The following is a 27,271-nucleotide window of genomic DNA, read 5'->3' as shown; positions in this document are numbered from 1 at the left end:
GTATACACCGCTCAGTGAGATACCAAATTTATCAGCCTTCGGATTTGTAAAAAGGCAGATGCAGATATTTGTCAAAATGCCAAATATCGGCACCGATAATCAGCCTGGCCGATAATCTGTCTATCGCTAATCCCCAAACAACGTTTGATGGAGTTCAAGGAGATCCCAAATGGGAATACTGTAATAGCAAGTGAGCGTGTCCATCACAGACAAACTCTCCCATCGAGGTTTTGCCGGCTTTTTCCCAACCATCTTACAGAAGAGGATACATGGGAAAAGAAGTGTATTGTGAAACAGGAGCACTTGTGTAGCCACCAACTGGCTCCACTTCAAGTTACTTCCGAGTTTGTGAACTGGCCAATGGTTGTCGCGCTCCTTCCAGTGCCAGCCACTTAAGTAAATGCGCTGCTTGCTGGTCACACTGCCAGTCAGCATCCTTTCACGGCAGTTGAGTCCCTTTAGAAAGACCAGCAATAATCCCAAGGCCCGGGGGCCTGAACCACGCTGCAGCACATGCATACACACGAGAGCTGTGAATACAACACAATGCAATAGGACCGAGTGGGTTCAATTGGGCTTTGTGCTTTCATGAGTGTCAGCTAACCGTAGATGGAGTGTGAAGGGTACAAAAGAATCTTTTTTTTTTTTTTTTTTTTTGGAAACTGTGCGCAATGCCAGTCTTAGATTAAAGTGTCCTTGAAAAGGGCATTGTGCAATACAGAGCAAGTTCATTTTAAATTTATTGTGACAGGTAAAGGAAAGGGAAATATATTCAAAATGTGTTTGGTAAATTCATACAGGGTTGTTTAACAACTACCTTTTTGTATAAAACACATACTACGCATTAATTAACCCGAATAAAATGTATTTATTTCCTATGGGATAATTATTGTAAATTTGAGCAAACAAGAGGTTGGTGTTCCGAAATAATAAGTGTTTTCAGGTTGCCTTCTGCATAGTAATATCTATTTTGAGTAGGGATGGGCAAGTACCGATACCACGTCTTGGTATCAGGCCTTATTTCAAGATAGCGGTACTCTTGACGTTGGCTGATAACACTATCACGAGCCATCTTGTGTCTGCTTGTGTCTGGAACTAGATATTAGAATAGAAAATTGAATGCAATTTTTGGAAATAAAGGTCTGTCTTTAACATTTTTTGTCAATGTTTTTTGGGGGAAAATGTGATGTATCAAAACTACTGTACTAGTATCGGTACTTGGTATCAGTGAGTAGTCATTGAGTTGCCAGCTGGGATAGGCTGCAGCACCCCCAGCGACCCTAGTGAGGAGCAAGCGGTTCAGAAGATGGATGGATGGATGGATGGATGGATGGATGGATCTCATCATGGACACAGAAAAATTATACTAATCCAATTGGAGGATTATGATCATTAAAAAGAAGTCATCAAGTTGTACCAGTAAAGCTTTACTCCAAATGTTGTCTATTTTATTTTATTTTTTTAAGTTATGTCCAGTTACATACGACTGTAAAAAACATAAGCAAACATCCATCCATCTGGTACTGGAGCCTATCTCAGCTGGCTTTGGGCAGTAGGCGGGGGGCACCCTGAACTGGTTGCCAGCCAATCGCAGGGCACACAGAGACGAACAACCATCCACACACACAAGCACACCTAAGGACAATTCGGAGCGCCCAATTAACCTGCCATGCATGTCTTTGGAATGTGGGAGGAGGCCGGGGTGCCCGGAAAAGACCCACGCAGGCACAGGGAGAACATGCCAACTCCACCCAGGAAGCCCGGACTCGATATAAGCAAACATCCATCCATCCATCTTCTTGACCGCTTATTCCTCACAAGGGTCGCGGGGGCTGCTGGCGCCTATCTCAGCTGGCTCTGGGCAGTAGGCAGGGGACACGCTGGACTGGTTGCCAACCAATCGCAGGGCACACAGAGACGAACAACCATCCACACACACAAGCACACCTAAGGACAATTCGGAGCGCCCAATTAACCTGCCCTGCATGTCTTTGGAATGTGGGAGGAGGCCGGGGTGCCCGGAAAAGACCCACGCAGGCACAGGGAGAACATGCCAACTCCACCCAGGAAGCCCGGACTCGATATAAGCAAACATGCTAAACCTTATTTTTCTTGGAAGATGTTAAGTTACTACTGTGTGTCAGCACGATGACGCATATTCACCATGTCACTTATTATCCTTCAGTGCCTCACACGCCCACGCCCTGAGCAACTGAGCAAATATGTCTGGAGCATCTCTCCGTGACAAGGCTGATTTCATGCTCAACTGTGCAGCCTTTGAGACGACAATAACAGTATGTGGCCAAGTGTGCACGCAGTCATGTAGCAGTAGCTTATCTGATGCTGTTCTCTTCTGACAGTGACTGTGTAGAATATGGCTTCTTACCTTTGCAAGATGCCATTCTCCTGTGGTATCACTCCATTGATGGCTGCCTGTAATGATAAAGATGTTTATGTTTATGTTTATGTTTGTCACCAATACCCTAATTAAATCATGTTTTATCATTTTCATCATCACAGTTTGTGCAATGTAATAAGAGAAATTAGAAGAACATAACAGATTTAGCTCGCTTAGATGAGCCTTTGTTTGAGGACAATTGAACAGAATGGGACCGAAACTCTCACTGTGCATCACTGCAACAAAAGGCAAAATAAAAGCCAGTCGACGCTTGTTGGTGTTGCATAACAAGTAACCAAATCAAGTCTGCTCACTTCATGAGTCATACAATCACATAGTTCGACTCTAGGTTCCACTGCAGTTTTGACAGGGCTTAACTTAAGGGGAAACTTTAGATTTAACCTCTAACATTCCTATGATGAATGAGCCAGGCACAAATATTTAGCACTGAGACAGACGAGTGAGAAAATGCAGATGTGGTTTGGAAAGTAATAAATGAACTTGTTGATTTTTACTGTGTCGTCTTGTGTTTACAAAAGAGCGGCATCAGGGTCTGCGTGGCTATCGCAATGTTAGCTCTGCTTTTAAACTTCTTTGTGAGTACAATAACAAAAATACATCCAACCCTTCCCCCACTACAACCCACAAAAGCACATTTGTTTTGTCAAGTGTTTATAAAAAGTGCAAGTCATCACTTTCACAGGTGCAGCGCATGTGCAAGCTGGACTCTGTGCTGTCACAATGCTGCCCACTTTCAACTCCTGCCAGCTTTGGGATAAATATACACAGAGTGCTTCCAAAATGTTTTCCCAACTAAGATTGTTGTTTGTTTTAACCTCCACCAAGGAAATCATGTTTTAGGTGAGGTTATCTACAGAACATGGAGTGGTGAATCAACATAATAAACATCTTAGGTCCACAAGTACGGTATGTGACAAATTAGTTTGATACAACCAGGTTTGACAGTTTGCCAATACCACTTTGTGGCATCTTTAGTACAGCCTTGGCATGGCATATCTTCACTCTAGCGAGTGCCATTCTATCTCAGAGTGAGTTGTCCAAACCCTGGAAAGGCAGATGATTTCAGAACACCTCAAATGTCTGAATGCTTTATCAACTAAAATAATCATAATATAATAATCTTGTATCGAAGGTTATTCTGTAGTCGACTTTTGTTGTCAAGTGGTGACTGAGACCCGGGGGTCAAACAGCCAAGCCTACGGATAATGAACTTACCACTAAATCCCAGTTATTAAGCTCTAACAGGGTGATTGCCTCTGCAATGTTGTCGATTCCAGTGCAGGCCTGTGAGTAGGGGGGAAAAACAGGCGAATGAGTGACACTTCATGGGTTAATATATAGCCTCCATTTTATAGCTCTGTTATTCTATTATAAGAGAGGAAAACACTGTTTGTTTCACCTTTACACTAATATTATGTAAAATAAAAGCGTCACATTTATATTTCTAAAGCAGATAGGTGATTTGAACAACCGTGCTTTAAACGTTTTCCAAACAGCAATTTGATGCATTGTTATCGTACTATTGTATTTGACTCGTTGTGACATATGCGGCAACCCCAGTCTCCCTTCAAAGGGACTCATTCTGTTCGAATATTTTCATTGTGATGTTGGGAGTGTGACGGGGGTCAATATGTCAACAGTTAAGAGCTATGAGGAGGTAACACAGCTCCACTTTTAGTCCAAAGAAAATTACTGGCCAAGCTAACTCGTACAAAGCCACATGAAGTCACTTGGTCAGAGTATTTGGGCGAGCACATTTCGCTCGATTGTTGTTGACGAGAGCCAGCGAGAGCTCCATGCTAACAACAGCATTCAGTTAGCAAGCTGTCAGTTGGTTAGCTCGTTGTGTTAGCCGCAGAAAGCAAAGACCCCCCCGGCCCGGGAGAGCCGTCAATGAAGCCTCTCGGGTGGACAGCACCGCACATGGACACAAGCACACTCGGGCACGCGTCGTTTGGGTAGACACACCTGAAAGTCCGCCAGGATCATCTCCCTGTTCAGGTTGCCGTCGCCGCTGTCGGAGGCCATGGCGATGACTGGCTAAAAGCAACGCTTCTTCCGCGGGCTCTCGTCGCTTCCCCGCAGCGCAGGAGGATACTGAATGTGAATAAAATACTCGACTTAGACGAGAGGACCCGTTTGGAAGCGTGCGACAAGAAACTATTGAGCTTAACTGGGATGGAACAGCAGCTTCAGGCAGTCATTCTGCAAAGTAACGTTACAATTCGACGCTTTACGGCAACTGCCGTAAACCAGCAACAAATGCTGCAACATAGCATGGGATGTGATACACTGCAGGGCTGTAAAGACACCAAAGTTATTGTTCGATTCTGAATCACTGATTGATACACGATTCACTGTAAGCCATTGTCCATTATCATGCACAAAATGAACATTAACAACAGCAAGAAGGTGGAGTTGAAAAACAATAATTACAGTATCTTCTATTTGCCCCCACTAATGTAAACTGAACTATTCATGGTATTGTGATTAATATTGCGTTGGTAGAATAAATCAGAAAAATATAACCCGTTTTCATCCAGCAAAAGCGTGCACCAATTTTTGACATTCTACAGCCACCTGCTGATGACAGAAATTCGTATTAAAGATTGAGTTTAACCACTGTAGCCTACCATTATACAGTTTGAACATTTAATTCAGGGATTCCTTCGTATACAACTAGACGCACCCCGTGTACCACATTCTGAGAACCACTGATATTAAAATAAAATACTTTTGATAGGGGGCGGTATGGTGATCGAGTGGTTGGCGCATCCTCCTCACAGTGCCACATTTGAGAATCTCGCATGTTGTATCATGTATAATACTAATTCTTCTCTCTGACAACTCATCAGCGCTTATATTTTGCTCTTCTGACATTGTGCAGCTATTATAATATGGCTTTTTCGTGAATATTCTGACTTTTACCCATGATTCAAGTTAGCAATTTCAAGGTTTACTATAGCAACAACGTTTTTGGATGATATTATTAATCAGAGGACAATTATCCCAAATATCCTAGGACATGCTGCATTAAATTTCTGTGGTTAAGTGGTTGAGAAGAATGTACCCTGTCACCATATAGCTTGCTTTTTATTTTTTTTCTTCAAACCTTAAGCACAAGAGTGGCGAGACCTTGAATTTACCTTCACCAGAAAGCATTTGTGAAATTAATCTTACATAGCATGGCAAAATATTATTATATTTTCTCATATAAAACCTGCTAAATTGGGTTATGTCGTTTTTATCGCGACTGAAAGTCACTACCGGCCAAGACCAATAGAGGGAGGCAGACTACAAGGAAAACTAATCGGCAGCGCCACACTTGACACTTGTAGATTAAAAAAAGGAGAAAAAATTTGTGTGTTGTCCTGATCGCGCGCATGTGTGGATATGTTTTGTCTTGTCATTTGTCAAGAATTAAACCGGAAAAACGGGGACGTGTCCAAACTATTGTGCTTTGTTTCTTTTAGAGGAAGCTACCGCCTACCTCCTCTGTCCTTGTACAACTCATCCAATCATGACTTGTCTTTTTTTTTACAGATGTAAATGGAGGAAGCTGAGATGCATAACCGCTGGACACACATCCTCCATTGTATTGCTGTTAAAATGAACCTCTCTCTCTCTCTCTCTCTCTCTCAGCCATACAAGTGCTCGTACCAGGCTTCATTTGGACGTTCGTCATCGATTCGAGCTGTCTATGTGGTCCTGAGCCGACGCAGCGCGTTTGAAAATGAGCGGGAAATACAGTGAGTGGCGTCACTTTTTTTTTTCTTGCTTCAGACCGTTCGCTGCAGCCGTTAGTGACTGTATTTGGCTTCCTTTTTCATATTGGGTTGTATAAATTCTCATTTTTGTTTTGTCTTTTCTTTGCCGTTGTTGTTATACCGGCACCTGCCTCAGAGAGTCTGGATTGGTTTCTGAGTATGATAATAATAATAATAATAATCATCATCATCATCATTATTATTATTCTTATTATTATTATTACTATTATAAATAGGTAATATAAATAATAATCTATAATAAAAGGACAGATTGTTTATTTTGTATTTATTTTACTATTTGTAATTATTAATATTGTTAGAAATAATAGTCTCATTATATTATATAATATTTTTTGAAATTATTATTCTTAATTATTACATTTAACCCATGTACAATAAATAATACATGTGAATTTTATATATTGTTGGTTTGTTTAATTAATAACGTTATATGTGTATTCATTATGAAGTCAGTCGCATAAAATAGCCTGTTGCCAAAACACTACCGTGACGTGCTGATCATAGACTGATGCTTTATGCTTATATGTAAACTGCATATAACATCCTGAATGAATGTTTTATGCAGTTTAAATATACAGTTGCTTAACTTAATGTCTACAAAAATACAGAATATAAATATAACAATAATATATTTATTTCACATTATATAATTATCTTGTCAATTGTTGTATTATTGTTGCTTATCCCCACTAGGGTCACGGGCGTACTGGAGCCTGCGATTGTCTTATAGACGCGAGGTCGGGTACACACTGAACTAGTTTCAAGCCAATCGCAGTGACGTATGTGTTTATTTATTTTTATGTACATGATCTTACACACCGTATATTTACAATAAAGTGACAAATAATAACATGTTGGTTATTCTTATTCTATCCTGTTTATTTGATATGAAATGAGCTATAACCTTATACCATGACATAACAAAACATTTGACACGTCATTCATTCATTCACTTCAGGTTGGACATCCATTTCCTGTGAATATGTTCGCCATGAAAGGCCAGTAAGCATGCCATGTCTGATGCGATAGGCCTATAGGGGAGGAGTCTTTTTCCTCCTCCCACCCCCACTTTTGTCTTTTTTTTTTTGGGGCCTCAGATCGTTTCCCAGAACATGTGCCTCAGATCAGCTCCATCTTAGGCCTCGAAGCTGCTTTTTCTCTCCCCCAAATGGCTGACATTTTGCCTCTTGCTGATAGTCTGTGCAGTGCCTCTGTCAATGGAAATTTAACAGAGGTTTTATCGTTGCTGCAAAAGGGAGCTGCTGTCAATGGAAGGAATAAGTTCCAAAGGACTGCATTACAGGTAGGTCTGGCTCCCCCCCCCCCCCCCCCCCCCCTCGCGCCTCCAAATAAGTTTGGTTTATCAACTTTCTTGACTTATTGTAAAGGCCCACATAAACGTTAATCATTTTTCATAATCTAAAAAGGGGAAGTAAATATGGGGGGGCAGCATGGAGGTTAACTGCTCCACAAATGACCATATGCTGTTTCAGAATTAGATTCTGCTAAATGTAATATTTTATATCAAATTGTTTAGCAAATAATTTAACATAAAAAAAGTATTGTGTGCATTTTATAGCCCAATCCATATTGACTACCAGTATTCACTATATTTAACTTGACCTATCAACAAACACATTCATTTGAGCATTATTTTTCATATCGCTATGCTGTACTTTCTATTTCAGAGGGGAAAACATAACAAAAGGCTGTTGATAGGCTGTTGAATAATGTCAAAATGAAAAAGGGGGGAACAAAGACATGGCATCAAAATGGAGGGCTTGCTGATTTAAAAAAAAACAAAAAAAAGTGCAGCTGACAGTCGAGCACAAAACCTTCTGCTTGGATTTTTATTACCGATATGGGAACTATTGTACATTCACATTTAAACAGGACCACAAAGGACACTTAACTGAGATTTATGAATTATGAGTGTAGATGTTCATCAAACTTTTTTTCCTTTGGTTTAAGATGGTGCGTGTGTTTTAATGTCCAGAGTATAACATGCCGTATGGTATTGTCGTCTTTAATTTTTAGATTTTTTTTAAACCCATTTTTTCCCCCCCAATTCGTGTTATATTTTATTTTGTGTAATGATTTAATGATAAATGACTATATTAAAATTAAAAGCCTTTCTATAATGTTAACGACTCTTACCTCTCCGCAGGTTGTCAAATTGGGCAGCACCGCGGTCGTCGAGGCCCTCCTGAAGGTCGGAGCTGACCCCGACCTCCGCGATCCGAAGCTGGGCCTCACGCTCATCCATGACGCCGCGCGCGAAGGCTTCGCGGACACCGTGAAGACGCTGCTGGATCACGGGGCAGACGCGAACCTCGCGGACGTGCATGGGAACCTTCCGCTGCATTTGGCCGCCAAGTGGGGCCGCGTAGAGGTGATCAAGGTCCTACTGGGAGCCACCGCGGATCCCGTGAAGGTGAACAGTGACGGGGACACTGCGGAGCAGTTGGCGCTTCGCTACAAGTGGAATGAAACGGCCGCTTGCATCCACAGCTACCTGAACTCAGGTGAGTATCCTACATTCGGTTTTTTTCAACACTTGTTAGAAAATATTGCCATAATTAATGAAAAGGGGGGAAAATGTATGTCAAGAAAAACATAAAATAAAATACAAATTATAGTGAGCAACTAAACTTAAAAAAAAAAAACCCAACAACTTCAACACTTGTTGGAAAATATTGCCATAATTAATGAAAAGGGGGGAAAAATGTATGTCAAGAAAAACATAAAATAAAATACAAACTATAGTGAACAACTAAACTTAAAAAACAACAACAACTTCAACACTTGTTAGAAAATATTGCCATAATTAATGAAAAGGGGGAAAAAATGTATGTCAAGAAAAACGTAAAATAAAATACAAATTATAGTGAACAACTAAACTTAAAAAAAAAAAAAAACCAACAACTTCAACACTTGTTAGAAAATATTGCCATAATTAATGAAAAGGGGGGAAAAATGTATGTCAAGAAAAACATAAAATAAAATACAAATTATAGTGAACAACTAAACTTAAAAAAAAACAACAACTTCAACACTTGTTAGAAAATATTGCCATAATTAATGAAAAGGGGGAAAAAATGTGTGTCAAGAAAAACATAAAATAAAATACAAATTATAGTGAGCAACTAAACTTAAAAAAAAAATAAAACAAAAACTTCAACACTTGTTAGAAAATATTGCCATAATTAATGAAAAGGGGGAAAAAATGTATGTCAAGAAAAACATAAAAAAAAATAAAAAATTATAGTGAGCAACTAAACTTAAAAAAAAACAACAACTTCAACACTTGTTAGAAAATATTGCCATAATTAATGAAAAGGGGAAAAAATGTATGTCAAGAAAAACATAAAATAAAATACAAATTATAGTGAGCAACTAAACTTAAAAAAAAAAACAACTTCAACACTTGTTAGAAAATATTGCCATAATTAATGAAAAGGGGGAAAAAATGTATGTCAAGAAAAACATAAAATAAAATACAAATTATAGTGAGCAACTAAACTTAAAAAAAAATAAAACAAAAACTTCAACACTTGTTAGAAAATATTGCCATAATTAATGAAAAGGGGGAAAAAAATGTATGTCAAGAAAAACATAAAATAAAATACAAATTATAGTGAGCAACTAAACTTAAAAAAACAACAATAACTTGTTGACAGTTTTATAAAAATTATTTAGTAGGCTCCTATCGAACATGTCGGCAACTGTTAATGAAAAATGACACTTGTTCAAAATATAGGTAAAATGAACATTTTATTCTGTAAGTCATTGCATTTAAATAAAGATTACTTGACTTGACTTTACCATTAGCGTTAGTACTTATTACCTGCTGTATGCAATATATATATATATATATATATATACACACATATTTTGCAATGTGTTGGCTACAGTTACCATTTACTTTAGTCAAACCATTGCCTGTTCATATGCTGGATAGGAATGAATAAACATTTGCAATCTAGGCAAAATGAAAATGTTGTTCTTGCGAATGATTTACTGAATAAAAACTGTTCAAAAAGCATACAGTTGCACTGTTTAGTCAAGCAAATAGCTGTAACTAATATATGTCTATATAGTTGATTTATTGGTAAAAGTATAGCTAAAGTTAATTAATTGCTTTTAAAACACCCTTTTATTTCATTTAATGAGCAAGCAAATAATACAAATAATGTACAACTGTAACAACATACAATAAATCCGTTTTGTCACGTTTATAACATCTGGTCTTATTGAACTATATTTTGTCTACAGTCGCTTCAGTCTGACTTACAAAAGAAGCCTAGAGTGATATCATTATTACCATATGTGTGTATGGTATATTTAGTGGTTCTTGTGTTATCAAGACAATCAAGACTATCCATTCACTCCATTCACGATTAACTAGCCTAATATTAACATTAAAAGGACTGTGACAACCTTTTATCTCAATAGCCTATATATTTTATACTTCTGTTTAGCTACAACACAATATTTTACTATCAGCCATACAACGAAAGGTACTTAAAAATGTCATTAATGTTAGCATTAGTGTTGTTCCGATACCGTTTTTTTTGGCCCCCGATACAGATGCCCAACTTTGCAGTATCGACCGATACCGATACCATATCGATACTTAAGGCTTTTTTTCCTCAACATGAAAAAGCTGTCCTGCCATTGGTTCAGAGCATTCAAGGGCCAATAGGATATCGTAGATCGGCATGCAGTTAACATGTCACATACCAGTGAATGTCGTGCACCAGCAAGACACAAGATGCTGCATCCAAAATTCTATACTAGTGTTGGAATTAATGGCATCGGCATGTTACATGTGAGTACTCACCGATACCGATACCACTGTTTTAATACAGTATCGGCACCTCTGCCGATACCAGTATCGGTATCGGAACAACACTAGTTAGCATTAGCTATGACTGTAATGCAACCTTTCAGAAAAGTGCTGTAGCTCTTTTAAAATCGCAGCTATCGTTGGCCTTCATTACAATACAGCTACAACTCAAGCCATTATCATTAGCAATTTTTAAGTGCCAACACAAATAAGTACGATGAAATTTGCTGGATAACACTAATATTAGCTACTTTGTTAACTACAGTTAATAATAGCAGCTATCAACAAATATCAACAATAAAACAATATAATCTGCTCGCTAATATTAACGTTAGCTTTGAGTGGGTCGTAACTTTTTAGCTAGTGTTACAGCTACTTACATTAGTAGCTAAGAGGCTAATACCAACAGGAGCTATGGTTTTTAGGCTAACACTAACATTAGCCATCTAGATTGTTGTCTATATTGATATTATATTAGCAAACAACTAATGTTAGCTAAATGGCAGTGTTAAAAGCTGAAATCTAATGTTAACAATAGCGACTTTTCCCAGATGACTGGCTGGTATTGCTAAAATCATTTGAATATTAAGTATACATGGGATTGAGCATTTGTGTTTTAGATACACCCTTCAAACAAGTTCCATCCTCTGTGTTGGTTAAGAATAAACAAAATCAGTACTTCAGCAAGTGAATTTGCATATTTCTTAAAGGGCACACTGTGATTGATGATTAAGCTAATCAGCCTTTAGTGTGATTAGATTTTCGTGTCCAGTGCTAGCAAAAAGTGTGGTCTAACTGTGCGCATGGGTGAAACTTTCTCTCTTTTAGTCATTTTTGCTTGACTAGCGCCGATAGAATCCGGCATTTAGCCTTGTTGTGCGCCGTTGTGGGATGGAACGCAGCCGACTCCCAGCCAATCGAAGCGGCTCCCCTCATTCCCAGGAACATCAAGGTGGTTGAAGTGCACACGGTGCTCGACATTGCGGAAACAGACTCGCTGAGGTCTGTGCATGAGATTTATAGTGCTAAGTGTGTTTATACATGAAAAATGCAAGAACTCCCCTTGTGGCTGATGTAGTTGACTGTAATGTGGGGAATTGGAGACCGCTGCCTTGCAGCCACGATCGAATGTTGTATTGAGTGTTGTATTGTTTCTAATGTAGACTGAAAGTTAACTTAACAGATATTAAGAATTGGTTGGTTTATGATGGTGAATGGCCTCTGTAACAAATGTGATTCTCAAATTTAGTTTGAATTCTCGCAAACCGACCTGAATCACAGATTTGATTGTTTTTCCCAACTTTGGCGGATCCACTATATTTTCAGGATAATTACTGTTTTTCACTATATTTTCAAAATGTCATAACACCCATTGCTGTGGGGGTTAGCAGTTCGCCAAGGGACAGGACTCAATAATTGCCACGCAACTGGGTGGTCTCGTTTTATTTTTTATTTTTTACTGTTTTGTTACTTCTACATGCCAAAACAACATCAAAGGCGATTCATGTTGTTTGTACTCTCTTATTTGGAGCTGAGGGCAAAGTCAGAGCCATTACAGTTTAGTTCTGGTGTAGTCTAGACCAAAACCTGAGGTGGAACCAATGGCAGAAAACTGACAGGAAACTTAAAAAAAAGGTTTGCTATTCAATTAGCCCAAAAATAATTAAACACAAAAATACAGAAGAGAGTCATACTTACAGCAGGACATTAAAAGATGCGAGCTTCAAAAAGAAAACCAAAGTGCCCAGTCGACTGGTGAAATCACACTGGTGGAATGTCGAGGACAGCAGACACATGGGACACGCCTAGATTCCTTCGCGAGACATCCAGGAGGTCAGACACAAGGAGATTTATCTGGGCATTGTGCCATGGGAGAAAAGCCTGGGGGATGGCTGATGCTCACCTGGGACACGGGCATGGCGTGGGATTTCAGCACACCAACAAAGTTGAGCAAGCTCAGGCAGGAAGAACAAAAAGGTTTAGTCAGAAAATAGGGAATACCCCAGTGGAGGCGGCAGGAATAGTATGAAGGCAAAGCATCATGGCAAGACGGGGCAAAAAACAAAGAAAATACGAGGACTAAACTAATTACAAATTGTGTACACAAAGAAGCAGTCATGTATGTTCTCTACAATTAAAATGCTCTCCTCACAAACCAAACAACGACTGCAATATAGACAGCCATGTTTGTTCAACTAGACTACTTTGCCGTCTGACCTCATAAGCTCCGACTGGAGTATTTCCTACTTCCTAGCATGCAATGCAGTATATTTTCCAAGATCAGAGGCAGTTGGGCTGAGCATGAGGAAGGGAGAAGAGATGATTGGCTGAGAGGAAAGCACGTGAAAGCAATGACACAGCACAAGATGAATAAAAAGAGGAGAAACCAAGCAAAAACAAACTTGTTGAACATTTCTCATGAATCATTAACGGTTACAAATGCATGTTGACAAAGAACTTTTTTTTTTTCATGTGTTTGTGACAGTTAGTAACCACAACGAAACTGAAAATGAACTATTTCTTTTCAGCTTTCATATCTTCTGATGTGCTTGCACAATACATTCCCCTCAAACAGTTACTAAGTTCCTTCATTTTCCCACACAGGGTTAATAATGCATTATTTACTCCATGTACAGAACTTTGTATACAGCAATGATTGTTTTAAAGTGTTTTAAATAAAGTTGAGTAATATCTACTGTACAGTGGGTATTAGTCTACACCCTATTAAAAACATTAAACTGACAAATCAACTGAAAATTACAGTAAATAAAAAAATGAAGTAGTTGCGTAGATCCACACAATGTTATTAAAAGTGACAACTACTTGCAATTTCACAAATAAAAAAAAAAATGAAGAAAACAAAAGTCACTCAAGGGTTGAGGAACGAACTCACAACTTTCAGCTTGGGAGCCTGCCACACTGCCACCTGAGCTATGCCCCTCCTACTGTTTGCTTTTCTCCAAGAGACCAAAGACATTGTTTTTGTTCTTGGAGAGGAAGATTCCATGGAATCGGCTGCAGCTGACATGAGTGATATACTAACAAAAAGCAGGAGCTGCGTGGCTCGGGAGTAGATCAGCTATCTCCCAAACTGAAGGTCGTGAGTTGATTCCTCCACCCTTGAGTCACTTTTATTTTTTCCAATTCTTTATTTTACTCTCATCCAAGTATAAATATTACTCTAAAACTGAGTCTATTTGCTCCCACTCCAAATATAATCAAATTTACTCTACATAATTTAATGTGTAGTCTATCCCTGAGACAACTGGAGCTGTTTGCTTATGAAGAGTATGTATCAATACCTGCTGAAAGGCCCAAGAGTCCCATTGAAAGTTACAAAAATCGTTTGAGTGATTGCCTAAAAAGGCTGTGCAACAAAATATTAAAGGTATACCATTTTTTTTCTGGGCCTGTTTCATGTTTTTTTTGTTTGTTTGTTTTTTAATAATTCTGTGCACAATTCAAGATCAATGTCTGATTTTCATTGGTTTATTTCTATTACATTTATCTATTTTTGGTCAGATTCAAATTATTTGTGTGACCACTGTCATTTTTTTCTTCAGCAGTGGGGGGTACTGACAGGACGATCCTGGAACTTTTCTGACATAGCTAGGCCTTGTCTTCCTTTTTTTTCTTAGTACATTTTAGCATTGCCTTACAGTCTTAAAGCACTTATTCAATGTATAATATCATAAGTCAATTTAACATTGGGAACCATTTTTTTGTTTGTTTTTTTTTAAGTCTGAGGCCTTCTTTTATATAGTGGACGGACACACTTTGCGGCATATGCAGCAAAGTTGCTAAGTCAGAAGTTAAGCATGATTTAAAAAAAAAGAAAAAGAAGAAGGAAAGAAAGAAAGAAATACATTTAGACCTCGATGACGGAAGCCAGTTTTGCCTTGATTAAAAGCTTTAAACCGTCCACCTGGTGGCGTCACATATGGGCGTCGTCGGCCGTCGTGAGACGAGACAGTTGCCGTCGTTATAGCGGAATCTGGACAGTTGACGAATGGAAAAAGTGGCTACGAGTCGCGCAATGTCAACGCTTTTCATAGTCGTTGCGTCACGTTAATGTTTTCATAAAATTCACCTCAGAAAAGTAACGAGTCGCATGTTTCAACTCCGACCAACATGACAAAGGCCGCTCGTCTGACATACATTTCGGCCTATCCACATTACGAACACATTTTTGGATGGGTAATTGTATTGTAATCTTAAAACATAATTTGTAAAGTTGGAACTTTAGTATAAAGCATATTTGTGCATGTCGCCTATACGAAGAGAAGAGATGCATGAGCGTAAAAAAAATAACTTTACAGCCAAAACGTGTGTTTGCATTAAACCTATTCGAATAATAATAATTCACTAATTCAATAATAATTCATCTGCTAACAGGGGTTGCACCTAGTAAGGCCTGACTGGTCCTTCCTTATCATTTATTTTCCAAAGCGCGTACACACATGGTCGTCGGTTTACATTTTATATAATTATTTAAGTGCACAATTGTCGCTTAGCTGACTCATTTTGGTCTTTAATAATAAAAAATAAAAAAAATGGTTCCAATACAATTACCACACGTTCGCGTATATGCAGTTCTGAAATAATTCTGTTTTGCTGTCTATTAGGTTACAATTGTGCTATCCCAAGCGCGTGTCGTTCTCTCAACCTATTGTCAACGCACTGTATCTTTTCGTTTAGGTTGTTAATTTAGCAACACAACGTTGACGTATATCAGGTGCAATGTTTTTTGTTTTGTTTTGTTTGTTTTTACATCTATTTAACACTAAAATTGCTTTGATTGGTTTTCAGCGCGACTATCCGACGAGTTTTGGCATCCAATGAGGTCAATTGAAGAATTGTTTTAAATTCCTAAAACACTCAGAAGTGACCGCCGGGTGTCTTGAAAAGAGAAAATGTTCGTTATGAGTGGATCCGCAGACAGCGTGGACTGTGGAATCGACGCAGTTGAAGGCTCGAGGAGCTGCCTGACAGGGTGGCTCAAGAGGCCTAAAAAGGGGGGCGTGGTTGTGACGTACACATCTACGTTAGGATTGGTTGAAAGTGACGTAGCTCACATGGAAAGAGAGCACGAAAGCGGGCTTGGATGATTTTGCACTCGTTTTAGATTTGTTTGCCCAGTGCACGGTTGATGGCCACAGGCCACATATTATATCACTCGTTTATTTGCACAAATATGTATAATTCCCATGAACTCACCCGGGTTTTCTTCCTTTTTTCACACAGCCTAGAAGACTTGTGAGATCTGGATCTGCAGCACTCTTCTTCTGCTTGTTTTTGCTAAAGTGGCCTAATTCATACCATTTGCAATGTTGTTAAAAATGCCATGAAGTTGTTTTGATAGGGTAAGAAAAATAACAAGGTCAACAATGTACAAAATTTTATTTGGATAATCTTGTTACAAATCCAGAGGGACGCTCAAAGTCGATTAAGTTGTGCAAATTCTGAACTTTTCCCCAATCAGACGTTATGTTAATAAGCTAGATTGTAGTACGGTGTAAGAAAATGTGAGAAGACAGAAGGCACACGAAGACAAGCTACACTACAGCCCAATGTACTGTTTTACATTTAGGCTACATGCACATTAAAAAAAAAAAAAAAAAAAAAAAGTTAATCAAAAAATATTGAGGCTAGCTACTTACTGTGAAGACTGATCTAAGTGTGGATGTCCACCTTGAAGCTTGCGCTTCTGTTTCTGTCCTCCCATCAAGATGCTGCAAAATATTTCAAACATCTTGTTTGTTGCTGACTGCAGAAAGACAAACACTATGTTATGCAGATATTAAATAAGCATTAAAGCAAGTTACACTAAAGCTGATGGGTCAAAAACAAACAACCCAATTTGAGTCAAAAATTGGACTGACCCGCTAACATTTGCTGGATGGTTTTCACTTTGTTTAGGACAAAACCAACCCCAAGTTGGGCAAAATTGACCCAAGTTACTGGACCGGTCCAATTATCCAATGGGGTATATGCCACGGAAGAGGCGGGACGTGATTTTGCACATCAGTTTATTTCCGGTCCGGGTTGCGAGTGCACAACCGACACAGCCCACACGTCGCAAACCGAACCGGAAACAAACTGATGTGCAAAAAACAGTCCCGCCTCTTCCGTGGCATACCCTATTATTGACCCAGTGGAAAGTGGAAGTTAACCCAAAAAATTTATTTACAATAATACGTTGTATGTGTCCCCACTAGTCTAAACACAGTGTTGTGATACATTTTGTGTTTATGGAGAATAGGTTAAGCAGCAAAATCCATCGGTTTTTATCCATCTCAGGAGGCGGCCATTTTGCCACTCACTGTTGACTGAAAATAACATCACATTTGTTCAGGCTCAGGAAACAACCAAACATGGCACAGCTTCAGAAATCAGGTGATCTATGATTGGTCATTAGCATAGCATTCTTTGGTAGTGCATAGAGCAAAAAAATGAAAACAATGTGTGCATCATGATTTTATGCTTCAATACATAACATTGCGCTGCTCCTTCTGTTGTGCATACCTTGGCCGCTAGGGGGTAGTATAACCATAACGCACAAAAAAGATGGGTCGCTATTAAGATCAATAAACTGCAGTAATATTTGTCATTTTTCAGAGGATGAAGGTGCCTGTGAGTACATTATATTGTCTGTCAACATGTTGCTGCACCATTTCTGTTCAAATATTAATTGCTTCAAGTAACATTAATGCTAGCTCGGTTATCCCAACTATGGCGTTTTAAATTATGTGTAAATTAAGTGTTAGCATTAAGCTAGCAGACCTTTGTCATGTGGTTTGGTTCAATACACAAAGTGTAATCTGGGAGTGATAAACAGCTTGAACCAGCAACTTTTTTTTTTTTTTTTTTTTTTTAAGAATTGTTCTCTGTCTGCCTAGCAACTGCTTGTCAACTTGGTTGCCACCATTCAACATTCGTAACTATAATTTTTGCTCACAACTGAGAAAAAAAAATGTCTGAGCTGAGCGACAGTGCCTATCTCAAGTCAGTAGTGAGTCGGATCATATGTTTGGTATGATTGTACTACCATCACCAGAATAATTTTAGGCCTGCTGAAATACATCAAGACATTTGCCAACCTGATTAAGTTTGATACTTATTACAACTACAGAGTTGTACTCACCTTTAGTGATTAGGTTCATTTTCAAAGTTCTGCCGCCGGCCCCTCTTCAATTAACCAATAGTATCAGACGGGTCGGATCACGACACAGTGCACCGGAGTAAAGGATCCGAACAGAAACTGTTGCGCCGCTTTGGTTCCGTCAGGCGTGAAAAAGGTCTGCACTCAAGACAGTAAATAATCTGACTGTATGAAACCTATGCTTGTTATAAGTCTAAGATTGTTCTATTACTAGTAATTTGGACTGTACTTTGAAAAGCATTGTCCCGTGGAGCTTACATTTCTCTATTACTTTTGAAAGTGTGCCACCATTACATTTATTAGCCTCAAGTTCAAGTTCTGTGATCACTGTGGTTTTTCTTCCATTTTGTCTAGGTGCTTATTTTTTAATTAACAGCTCATGGACAGTGTCAGGTAAATTTGAGGAGAGATGTGAACGTTAACATAAAATAGGTTATTAGTTGAAACTGCCTTGCTCTTTAGTCGTGTCCTCCTCATACAGTCCATGACACAATTAAATTAACCACTAATTTATGCAAATAGGCAAACATTTTGTATGAAAAATAAATAACATTTTAGGGAGAAATCCGAAATGAAAAAAATTAAAGGACACAGATTAATGTAAATACTTGGTGGGCCGAATTAAATAAAGAAGCCAGCCAGCCATATGTGAATACTTACTACACTACATGCCACCCCTGGCATGAAGCGTTCTCAATCACATCTTCAACTTCTCTACACTTATCACATGTGGTGATATGACACCATTAGTTCCGCTTAGCAGTCATATGGTTCTCCAATAAGAAACAATATCAAGTCACAATGACTCACATTCAGATTCCACATTCAAAATGATTACCACCATTTTGCTTGGTCTTTCTCACCACTTGAAAATACTATTTACGGTACCTGTTTGCTTCAACACACAGTTGGAAACCTTTTATTTTTTATTTTTTGCTTCAGGCATCAATTCAATAAAAGTGAAAGTAAGTAGCTTGTGTTCAGTTGCAGTGTCTATTTATTTGTCGCCTGTAGCTCTCTGCATATTCATGTATATGCTCACATACAAGGAAATATCTAACAAGGATCCTTACACAAACATAGAACACACATAACCCATTCACATGAGCAAACAGAGATTAACAGTTTGGGTTTTACAAAACTCCACCCACAATCAACACGTTGTGCCAGTGAACTCGGCCTTTTTAAATAAATAAATGGAGAATGCCTGGCTGCCCCGAAGTGAGGCAACCACATGTACAGCTGTTTCATTGTCAGTGAATCATCCGGCCAACACAGTGCGCAACCCATGAGTCAACGTGTGGTCAAATATGAGCAGCAGAGCTCAAGTTAATTCGTCTTTAAAAGATCTCCAAGTGTTTAAATTGTTCGACTTTTATCAGGATTGCAAATTGAGTGCAGTTGTTACATGGCAGATTTAGAGAAAGTACTGTGCAAAATAGCTGTTTGTGGTTTTCGCAATCCCTTCATGACCGCAAACAGAATAACTCAAATCTCCCTCAGTTGAGTACAGATCTCCGGCAAGGCCCAAGAAAACATTTTGGAGATTCATTTGTGTGTTTCTCTGTTTCAACTGCACGGCACCTACTCAGCGAGGCACAAACTTGCTGACATACATACTTGCTATTTCCATTGGCAAAAGCAGATACAAATAGCAAAAATCCACAAGTAACTGATGTCCCTTCAATAGGGTTTTGAATTGCCTATTAATGCCAAAAGATGGACACAAAGCACCAGTTGTGTCTAAATAAAACTCACTTCCTTCCTTGACATTATGATGCTGAGTTTTACAGCGAATACCAGTGGATGGGTTAAAAAAAATAAAAATAAAATATATATATATATATATATATATATAAATAAGCAAACAGGCAAGCTGCTAATGTTCCAATGTTTACTGTACGTGGTTTTATAACAGGAGTAAAATCTTATTGGTAACAGATAAAAAATGTCCAACATAAAAACAAAATTAAAAAAAACTTTATGCCTCTTAGCTTTGAATGCCGCTCCATAGTCTCCAGTTTGCTGCAGCAGTCCCATTTTCTTGCTGACCTCACTCTCCTCATGAATAAAATGTGTCTTCACTTGGAAGTAAACACAGGAGATCCTTGTTCTCCTTCAAGGCTAGAATTGTTTTGGATTATTCATTAGTTTTAATTTGACTTTTTTTTTTTTTTTTTTTAAACATCTATTATTTTTTTCCCTAGTTAGTTTAAATTTTAATTTTAGGCCAGATTTGTTAGTTTTTTTTATTAATGTTTGTTTTGTTGGAAATGCTTCGTTTTAGTTTATTTTTTATCATTTTTTTGATGAGTATTTGTTGATCTTAACTGTTGTTTGAGCTTCCTTTTGTATGGACATACAGCAACAAATACATTCAAAATGAAACCCTAAAGTTCATGTCTAATGTTTAAAAATGTTCATCTTGTCTTATTGGCAAAGATGAAAATCAAGGACATTTATACTGTAAATATTGTCACTTTTATACAGACATGACTAAGTTTGTTAGTTTTCGTTTTGTTTTATTTTGTTGGTTTCTTGTTTTTGTTAGTTTGCTTGTCTCGTTACGACTGTTGTATTGAATGCGACGTAGTTTTCAGTTTCCTGTTGAATTACTCAGAAGTGGAAAAGTGACTTCCCCAAAATGAAGCGAGCCAAGCTGGTGCAGTGCAGGAGAAAAGTGACACAGTGACTCAAGTGGTTAAAACAAATTCCTGCAATGAGTTGGGCAGCACGGAGACTGCACAAACCTTTTAGAATTTTTCCTGGCAATTCATTTTGTCTTTTACGGCCAACAGTATCTGTCCTATTTTCTAATGTCCAAGTGACTCGTGTGAAAATAACAAAGCTAATATTTGTCAACTGTAGGCCTGTGAATCCTTGTGAGACTCTTTTGTGATTGAGGGCTATATAAATACATTTGACTTGACTAATGTGCACACCCATTACCTTGCCATTTTCCAACAGTGCTTGATAAGATCCAGCCTACGACCCGAACCTCACATATATACCAAATAGTGACCGAAATCCAACCCCAATGCTACAAATGTTTGTTGTGTTTTTCCTGCACTCTCTCGTCCTTCCTTGTCTTTCCCCTCAAAGCATTTGAACAACCCAAGACCAAGATGCTCCACCCTGTAGCGACGGAGAACACCGTACAACATGAAGTCTATGCAAAAACTCGAACGAAGCAAGGACTTTTCAAATGTTTTCAGGATTGGTACATTATTGTCTATGTTAGAAAAGGAGAAGTGAAACATTTTTGCTTTCGGAAGCCTCTTTGACGCAAATTCTGTAAAATTGGTGGGCCCTATAAGTAGATTTGGCGTGTATCCATCCACCCGTGCTTTTCACACAGAACCCTATGTAAAGTGATTATTGAGCTTTTATTCACTTTGAAAGCTCTTTGTCCTCACTAGCAAGACAATTCAACGCACTAGTAGAGAATGAGGCTATTACCTCTCCTTTCATTATCTGAACCGCTTATCCTCATGAGGACATGCTGGATCCTTTCCCAGCTCTCTTCAGGTAAGGTAGTAGGCGGGGCACACCCTGAACAAAAGTGTCACTTTTGGCCTACTAATACACAAACCTTACTAGTAATTTACTATTCAGCACTACCATGCCGAATTTGTAGAATAGGCAGAAGTGAAACAAATGTTACTAGTAAAGTAATGTACTACTAGTAAAGTAAAGTAATTTAACTAGTATGCCCTAGCTGTTCTACTAGAGCTCTGAATTGTCTTAATAGAAAAGATGCCAGAATTCACCCTGTAAATTTGCCGGCTTCCGACGTAGTATCAGAGGCACGGCCAGAGTGTAAAGTTTAACCGAGTTTTGTCTGAAAGGTACAGGCAGATGAATGCCGGCTCTATTGTTTCGCCTCCGAAGCTGCCAGAAAGGCGGCATGAACGATTCCAATGGGCGAAGGCGGGTGTTATGGAAATGGAGGCCTCGGCTTGACTTGTTACACGTCACATTTCCTTTTGCCATGTGGGAGAGTCGAACAAAGCCCTTTACAAAAAACAAAAACAAAAAACACCATCAAGTTGACATTTCTCACCGGAGACCAAGACTGAGACCGTCTGTTGTGATCTAATCGCATATCTGCGCGGCTGGCAGCTCGGAGTCGACGGCTGGCTTGGAGGCTGTAAATCTTGAAGACTGCTACTTCTTCTACATCCTCTTGGCAAGGATCCGAGGCAATCTGAGGAAAAACAGCACGGTGGGCAGATGGGCCATCTTGTGTGGCGTCACAGTCCGCGTCAAAGATACACTACTCCCAAAAAGTTTGGGGTACTGGCCTGTGAAATTTCATGATGAACCTAAAATGCATTACAACATTTCCAGGTGAATCTCATTGGTCCTTCAACTTTTTGTGAGTAGTGTAAGTATGTGACAGTAATAGTGTCTCCATGACCTTTTTATTCCCAGATGTCCACTGCTTCCTGGTCCGCAGCTTCAATTCTTTCCCTTTCCATACACAATCCTGACCAGCAGGCCCACTGGTGAACTCTTGCTTCCATCTTTACTAATCCCGGATATGTCCACGTGTGTGCAGTCTTTGTATGCGTGTTTGTGTCAAGCGTGGTCCATATGTGTGTGTCTGTGTGCGTGCGGTCGAATATGTGCAAATGTGTGTCAGTTGGTCTCATAGGAGGAAAGCAACGCGGCGTCCACCGGCTCCATGCAGGATGGGCAAGTGAAGGACCTCATGAGCCAGTCGTCGATGCAGTCCATGTGGTAGATGTGCATGCAGGGCAGGAACCTGATGGGGTCCCCGTACACAAAGTCCATCATGCAGATGACGCACCTGTGGACCCAAACGCACACATTTGACTATTTCCCTGACAATTGACCCATCCACTAAAAATGAAAATCCACAACATAGTGAAACTATTAACTCATTGCTCCCAAAAACATATAAATATGTTTTATTTTATGTTTTAGTGTACCAAAGACGTATTTATACGTTTTATGTTCTTTTTTTATGCTAGAGCATAAAGAAGGCTTTGATGCAGCCTCTCAACTGCAAAGAACGGTTGCAGAAATGGTAGTTATTACACAAACGGCCAGCAGGTGGAAGCAGAGCAAAGGAGATCAACCAGGGCCATGTTTAAAAAAAGAGCTCAATTATTCACAATTCTAAATAGATTTGTGAAAAATTACTAAACTTAGCTATATTCTAATGCTAATTGCTGAAAAACGGAAACAGATAGAAAGATATATACTTTAATCTTTCTTTTGATAAGTTTCATGTTTTTATAGCAATAGAACACAATATTCTGTGGGCCTTGCAAATTCAGTCAAAATCCAGTAATCCACAGATTGCTTCTGTGAAAATGGCTGGGAGCGAACGAGTTAATAAAAATAAAAATATATATATATTTTTTTAAACAGTTTTACCCCAACCACATGCTTTAAACGTGTCACACTTACTTTACACTTAAAGTACTTTAAAACACAAAAAAATGCAAGTATAAAATGTATAGAAAAAACTGTACATATAATTGTAGTGTCTGTTTTATATGTGCCTTTAAGAAGTGAGGTAGCATGACTTTGGAAAGTCTGCGTGCAAGTAGAGACGCGGATGCCACAAGACAGAAACAAAACACTTAAAACGAGGACGTTCAATCAATCCCATGCATCTAGGCAAGTTTATTTGTTTAGCATGTACACAATTATGAACTCATGTTAAACATAAACATCTGTATTCATTAGTTACACTATTCTACACAAGCAAACCAACCACCACATTAGGCTCATCAGTCGTATTAGTCAACAGCATACTGGCCTGAATAGCTGATGTGACATTACACAGAGGCAAACAAATCACTAGCACTGTACATTAAGTCAAACTTACCTTTCGGCATGCAGTACACACAGCAATCAATGTTAGGGAAGACCGCCAAATTGTAACAGCAAAGTAAGACTACATTGGCTATTATTAGTAGCTGCATCAGCAGAGAAGCAAAAACATGCTTTGACTTTGCTGCATTCAAGTGCTGCCAAGGTTCCACCAGATGGGTCTGTTGTTTCTTATTATACATTCCTTAAAAAAAAAATAAAAAAAATCAGACCCTTTTGGCCACTTTCACGACTTACTCTCGAATCTTTTTCTCAGATCCGTCCCGGCCGGGGTCGAAAACGCCCCTCGGAAGGTGCTGGATCAGTCCGATGCGCTGGGCGATGCGCACCTGCTCCTCTTCCGTCAGCTGGGTGGCTAGTCGGGCCTGGCTAGGTGTCGGGTGGTAGATGGGAACGTGAATCTGCTCCTGTACACAGACGAAGAGAAGATGGTTTCAGTCAACAGCAAAAAAAATGCATCTAATGTTTATTTGGTCAATCTACAAATCTAATGGGAATGCAGCATGTTCCCTGGCAGTTGAAAATAAGCTGCATCTTTAAAGGATAATAAAAAATAGATTTTTCAGGAACCCTTAGACACCCTGCATTCACAGTAAATGACTACTTTGAGGTGACATGATGTTGGTGTCATGAGTTTCAGTGTCATGACTCAAAGTCATATTTGAAAGGGCACAACTTGAAATAGCGATGAGTCAGATTCGACGACTGCAGACGTGGCAAAAATAAATAAAAATCCTCAGTGACAAAGTCTTTAATTTACTTGGAAATTCATTTTCAGTGCAGTCTGAATAATACATTTGTGTGGGGTGCTAACACGAGCGAGCACCCAGAGTGGCCATGAGTCAGCAAAACTGGCTGGCAGGCAAGGCCGAACAGCTCCTCCTTTCACCCGTGCCAAACAGGGATAATAGCGACATGCACGAATACTGGGAAGGGGTAGCTGCCATACTGTGTGTGCGTGTCAGCTGTGCCATTGGTCAGCAGTCTAATTGTTATCATAGGCCTCTCTCCCGTCTCTCAAATATGGTGCGTCAGCTGGGCCGCCACACTATTCGTTATGTAACTTGGGCTCGACCGAGAGCACACGGTAGGCGCGGGGTACGGATGAGCGGGTTTAGCAAATTAGCCGGGGAGAAAGGGCGAGTAGCGGCGAGTTGAGGCTGCACGGAGACCTTGAGTCTTCAGTTAGCATCAAACGGTGGCAGCTTGCCAGGCCTCGTGTTTTAAAGCATCCCGAACATTTCAGGGATGACTGAAAAATAGGACTCCAGACAGGAAGCAAAATAAAAACTAACATTGCAATTCCTCAGGGGAAATGCAATCACACGACCAGCACGCGAACACTGAAGTCAGGAATATTTCCACAGTGACAATTTGGCCTTAGATTGTTTACACAGACAAAACAGGCCAGCTGCCGCCTATGACGTCATCTTAAAGGCAGCCGGAGCACCTGTAGCAAGTAACACCACAAACATGAACCACTGAGAGGGTCTTCAATTTCGGGCTGCCGAGTAACAAAATCTCTGGACAACACCTGTACATGCAACAAACGTCCCACATCATCACAGCACCCAACAACAATGGGAAGATAAGGACGCAGGTTCCCATCCCAGGATGTGTTTGTCGATAAGAGCAGGGGCTGATGACTCATGCTTTGTGTGTATGCACATTACATTATAAAGATGGTGAAGCAGGAAGAGGATGACCTAATGAAAAAAGTCAGGCGCACACCCAGCAACATAGCAGAACGAGACTGAAATATAAAATGCACCAACTTCCGCTTTGGAAATGTTTGGGAGTTTTTCCCAAAACAAACTCAAGCAGTTTATCTATGAGGAGCTGAGGAATAGACTGCTTCAATTCATTTAGGGTTGACAGCTGATGCAAAGTTTCAGTTTCGCACAAGATGAGGGTGCGCTGTCGCTGTCAGCCATTTTTCCTGATATGAGTGGGCTTGTAAGCAACCATGAAGTTGGACGTGCCACATAAACACGTTCACACTGTTTCTAATTTTGATTATTATTATTTTTTAAATGGTCATGACCGAAGAAAATTGATTCATTACTCAGCTTTACTGCAGACCGTTTCAACGTCAAATGGAAGAATTGTTTCAGCCTATACATGAAGCACAAAACTATGCCCTTAATTATGCAGCCATTGTGCAGAGTCATTGTTTTTTCTGGCTGACGAGTCCTGGTTCGTAATCCTTGGCACTCAGCTAACTTGGAAATGCCCTTTGCAGTTAGTGTAGGTCGTGTTAACAATTTAGGTTTAAAGGGCATTATACAGGGATAGTAAAAACACAAGTTGAACTGCATACAAGGAAGGAGCATGTATGTCATGGAAGTGTTGTTTCGGCTATGTTCTTATTCTCATATATCAAAAGTTTACATACACTTGTAAAGAACATAATGTCATGACTCTCCTGAGTTACCAGTTATTTCGACAACTCTAGTTTTTCCCTGTTAGAGTGATTGTAACAGATACTACTTTGTCACAAAAAACATCCATAAAGTTTGGTTATTTTATGACTTTATTATTGGTTACCAGAAAAGTGACCGAATCTACTGGCCTGGGTCAAAAATATACATACAGCAGGAGGAATTAGCCATTTTGGTGACTTAGAAAGACTGTCAAAAAAAAAATTAGCTTCATACCATTGCCTCTTAACTTCTTGTGTGTGATTTACGAGTGACTGCGAATTCTCTAAGGCCTTTGAAATAGGGCTCATTGGATACCAATGCCCACAAATGCAACAATGGACAGTCAAAGAAGCTCAGCAGTGTCAAAACTGAGCTGAAAACGCAAATCATTGACTTGAACAAGTCAGGAAATTGCTTGGAGCCATTTCAAAGTATCGGCAGGTCCCACGACCAACAGCGCAAGCAATTGTTTGCAAGTATAAAGTGCATGGCTATGTTTATCATTGCCATTATCAGGAAAAAAATGCAAGCTATCAACTGCTGCTGAGAGAAAATTGGTCAGGAGGGCGACCAAGAACCACCAAAAAGCAGATCTGCCAAGAATTAGGAGCGAGCTGCTGGAATACAGCTGTCAGTGTCCACAGTAAAGCGTGTTTTTGCATCGCCATGGACTGAGAAGATCCCCTGCAAGAAGGTGGCACCTTTAGGCTCGAATGAAGTTTGCCGCTGATCATGTGGACAAAGATAAGACCTTCTTGAAGA

General features: G+C 39.4%; 3 protein-coding genes across 7 annotated transcripts in view; 1 reads left to right on the top strand and 2 right to left on the bottom strand.

The window, feature by feature from the left end:
- The window catches only part of faf1 (Fas (TNFRSF6) associated factor 1), a 64,137-nt gene extending 59,436 nt beyond the window's left edge, over positions 1–4,701 (bottom strand). Inside the window, exons 1-4 of one of the 2 annotated variants that reach the window (XM_077534703.1) lie at positions 4,594–4,701; positions 4,388–4,516; positions 3,635–3,703; positions 2,387–2,433 (exon numbers count right to left, since the gene is read on the bottom strand). In XM_077534703.1, coding sequence (XP_077390829.1) covers positions 2,387–2,433; positions 3,635–3,703; positions 4,388–4,447 — 176 coding nt within the window. In that variant the 5' untranslated portion in view covers positions 4,448–4,516; positions 4,594–4,701. Of the gene's footprint in view, positions 1–2,386; positions 2,434–3,634; positions 3,704–4,387 lie in introns of both variants that reach the window. The other variant, XM_077534702.1, reaches the window with a different exon arrangement.
- Positions 4,702–5,937: 1,236 nt separating this feature from the next.
- On the top strand, positions 5,938–16,887 carry cdkn2c (cyclin-dependent kinase inhibitor 2C (p18, inhibits CDK4)). 2 transcript variants are annotated; one of them, XM_077533209.1, is made up of 5 exons: positions 5,938–6,168; positions 6,901–6,986; positions 7,305–7,510; positions 8,375–8,732; positions 16,301–16,887. In XM_077533209.1, exons 3-5 carry the CDS (start codon positions 7,376–7,378, stop codon positions 16,303–16,305), a joined length of 498 nt encoding a protein of 165 aa, XP_077389335.1. In that variant the 5' UTR covers positions 5,938–6,168; positions 6,901–6,986; positions 7,305–7,375; the 3' UTR covers positions 16,306–16,887. The 2 variants fall into 2 exon arrangements, with proteins under 2 accessions (XP_077389335.1, XP_077389334.1); XM_077533208.1 differs by having other exon boundaries at positions 7,166–7,510.
- Positions 15,821–27,271, bottom strand: part of rnf11b (ring finger protein 11b) — a 21,770-nt gene continuing 10,319 nt past the window's right edge. For 2 of the 3 annotated variants that reach the window (XM_077533211.1, XM_077533210.1), the window contains exons 2-3: positions 24,324–24,493; positions 19,193–23,031 (exon numbers count right to left, since the gene is read on the bottom strand). In XM_077533211.1, coding sequence (XP_077389337.1) covers positions 22,860–23,031; positions 24,324–24,493 — 342 coding nt within the window. In that variant the 3' untranslated portion in view covers positions 19,193–22,859. Of the gene's footprint in view, positions 16,789–19,192; positions 23,032–24,323; positions 24,494–27,271 lie in introns of those variants that run through there. The other variant, XR_013285211.1, reaches the window with a different exon arrangement.

Source organism: Festucalex cinctus, chromosome 10 (assembly GCF_051991245.1).
Source record: "Festucalex cinctus isolate MCC-2025b chromosome 10, RoL_Fcin_1.0, whole genome shotgun sequence".
In the NCBI taxonomy this organism is placed as follows: domain Eukaryota; kingdom Metazoa; phylum Chordata; class Actinopteri; order Syngnathiformes; family Syngnathidae; genus Festucalex; species Festucalex cinctus.
The sequence above is the reverse complement of the archived record's forward strand: the minus strand, read 5'-3'. Positions and strand labels throughout refer to the sequence as shown.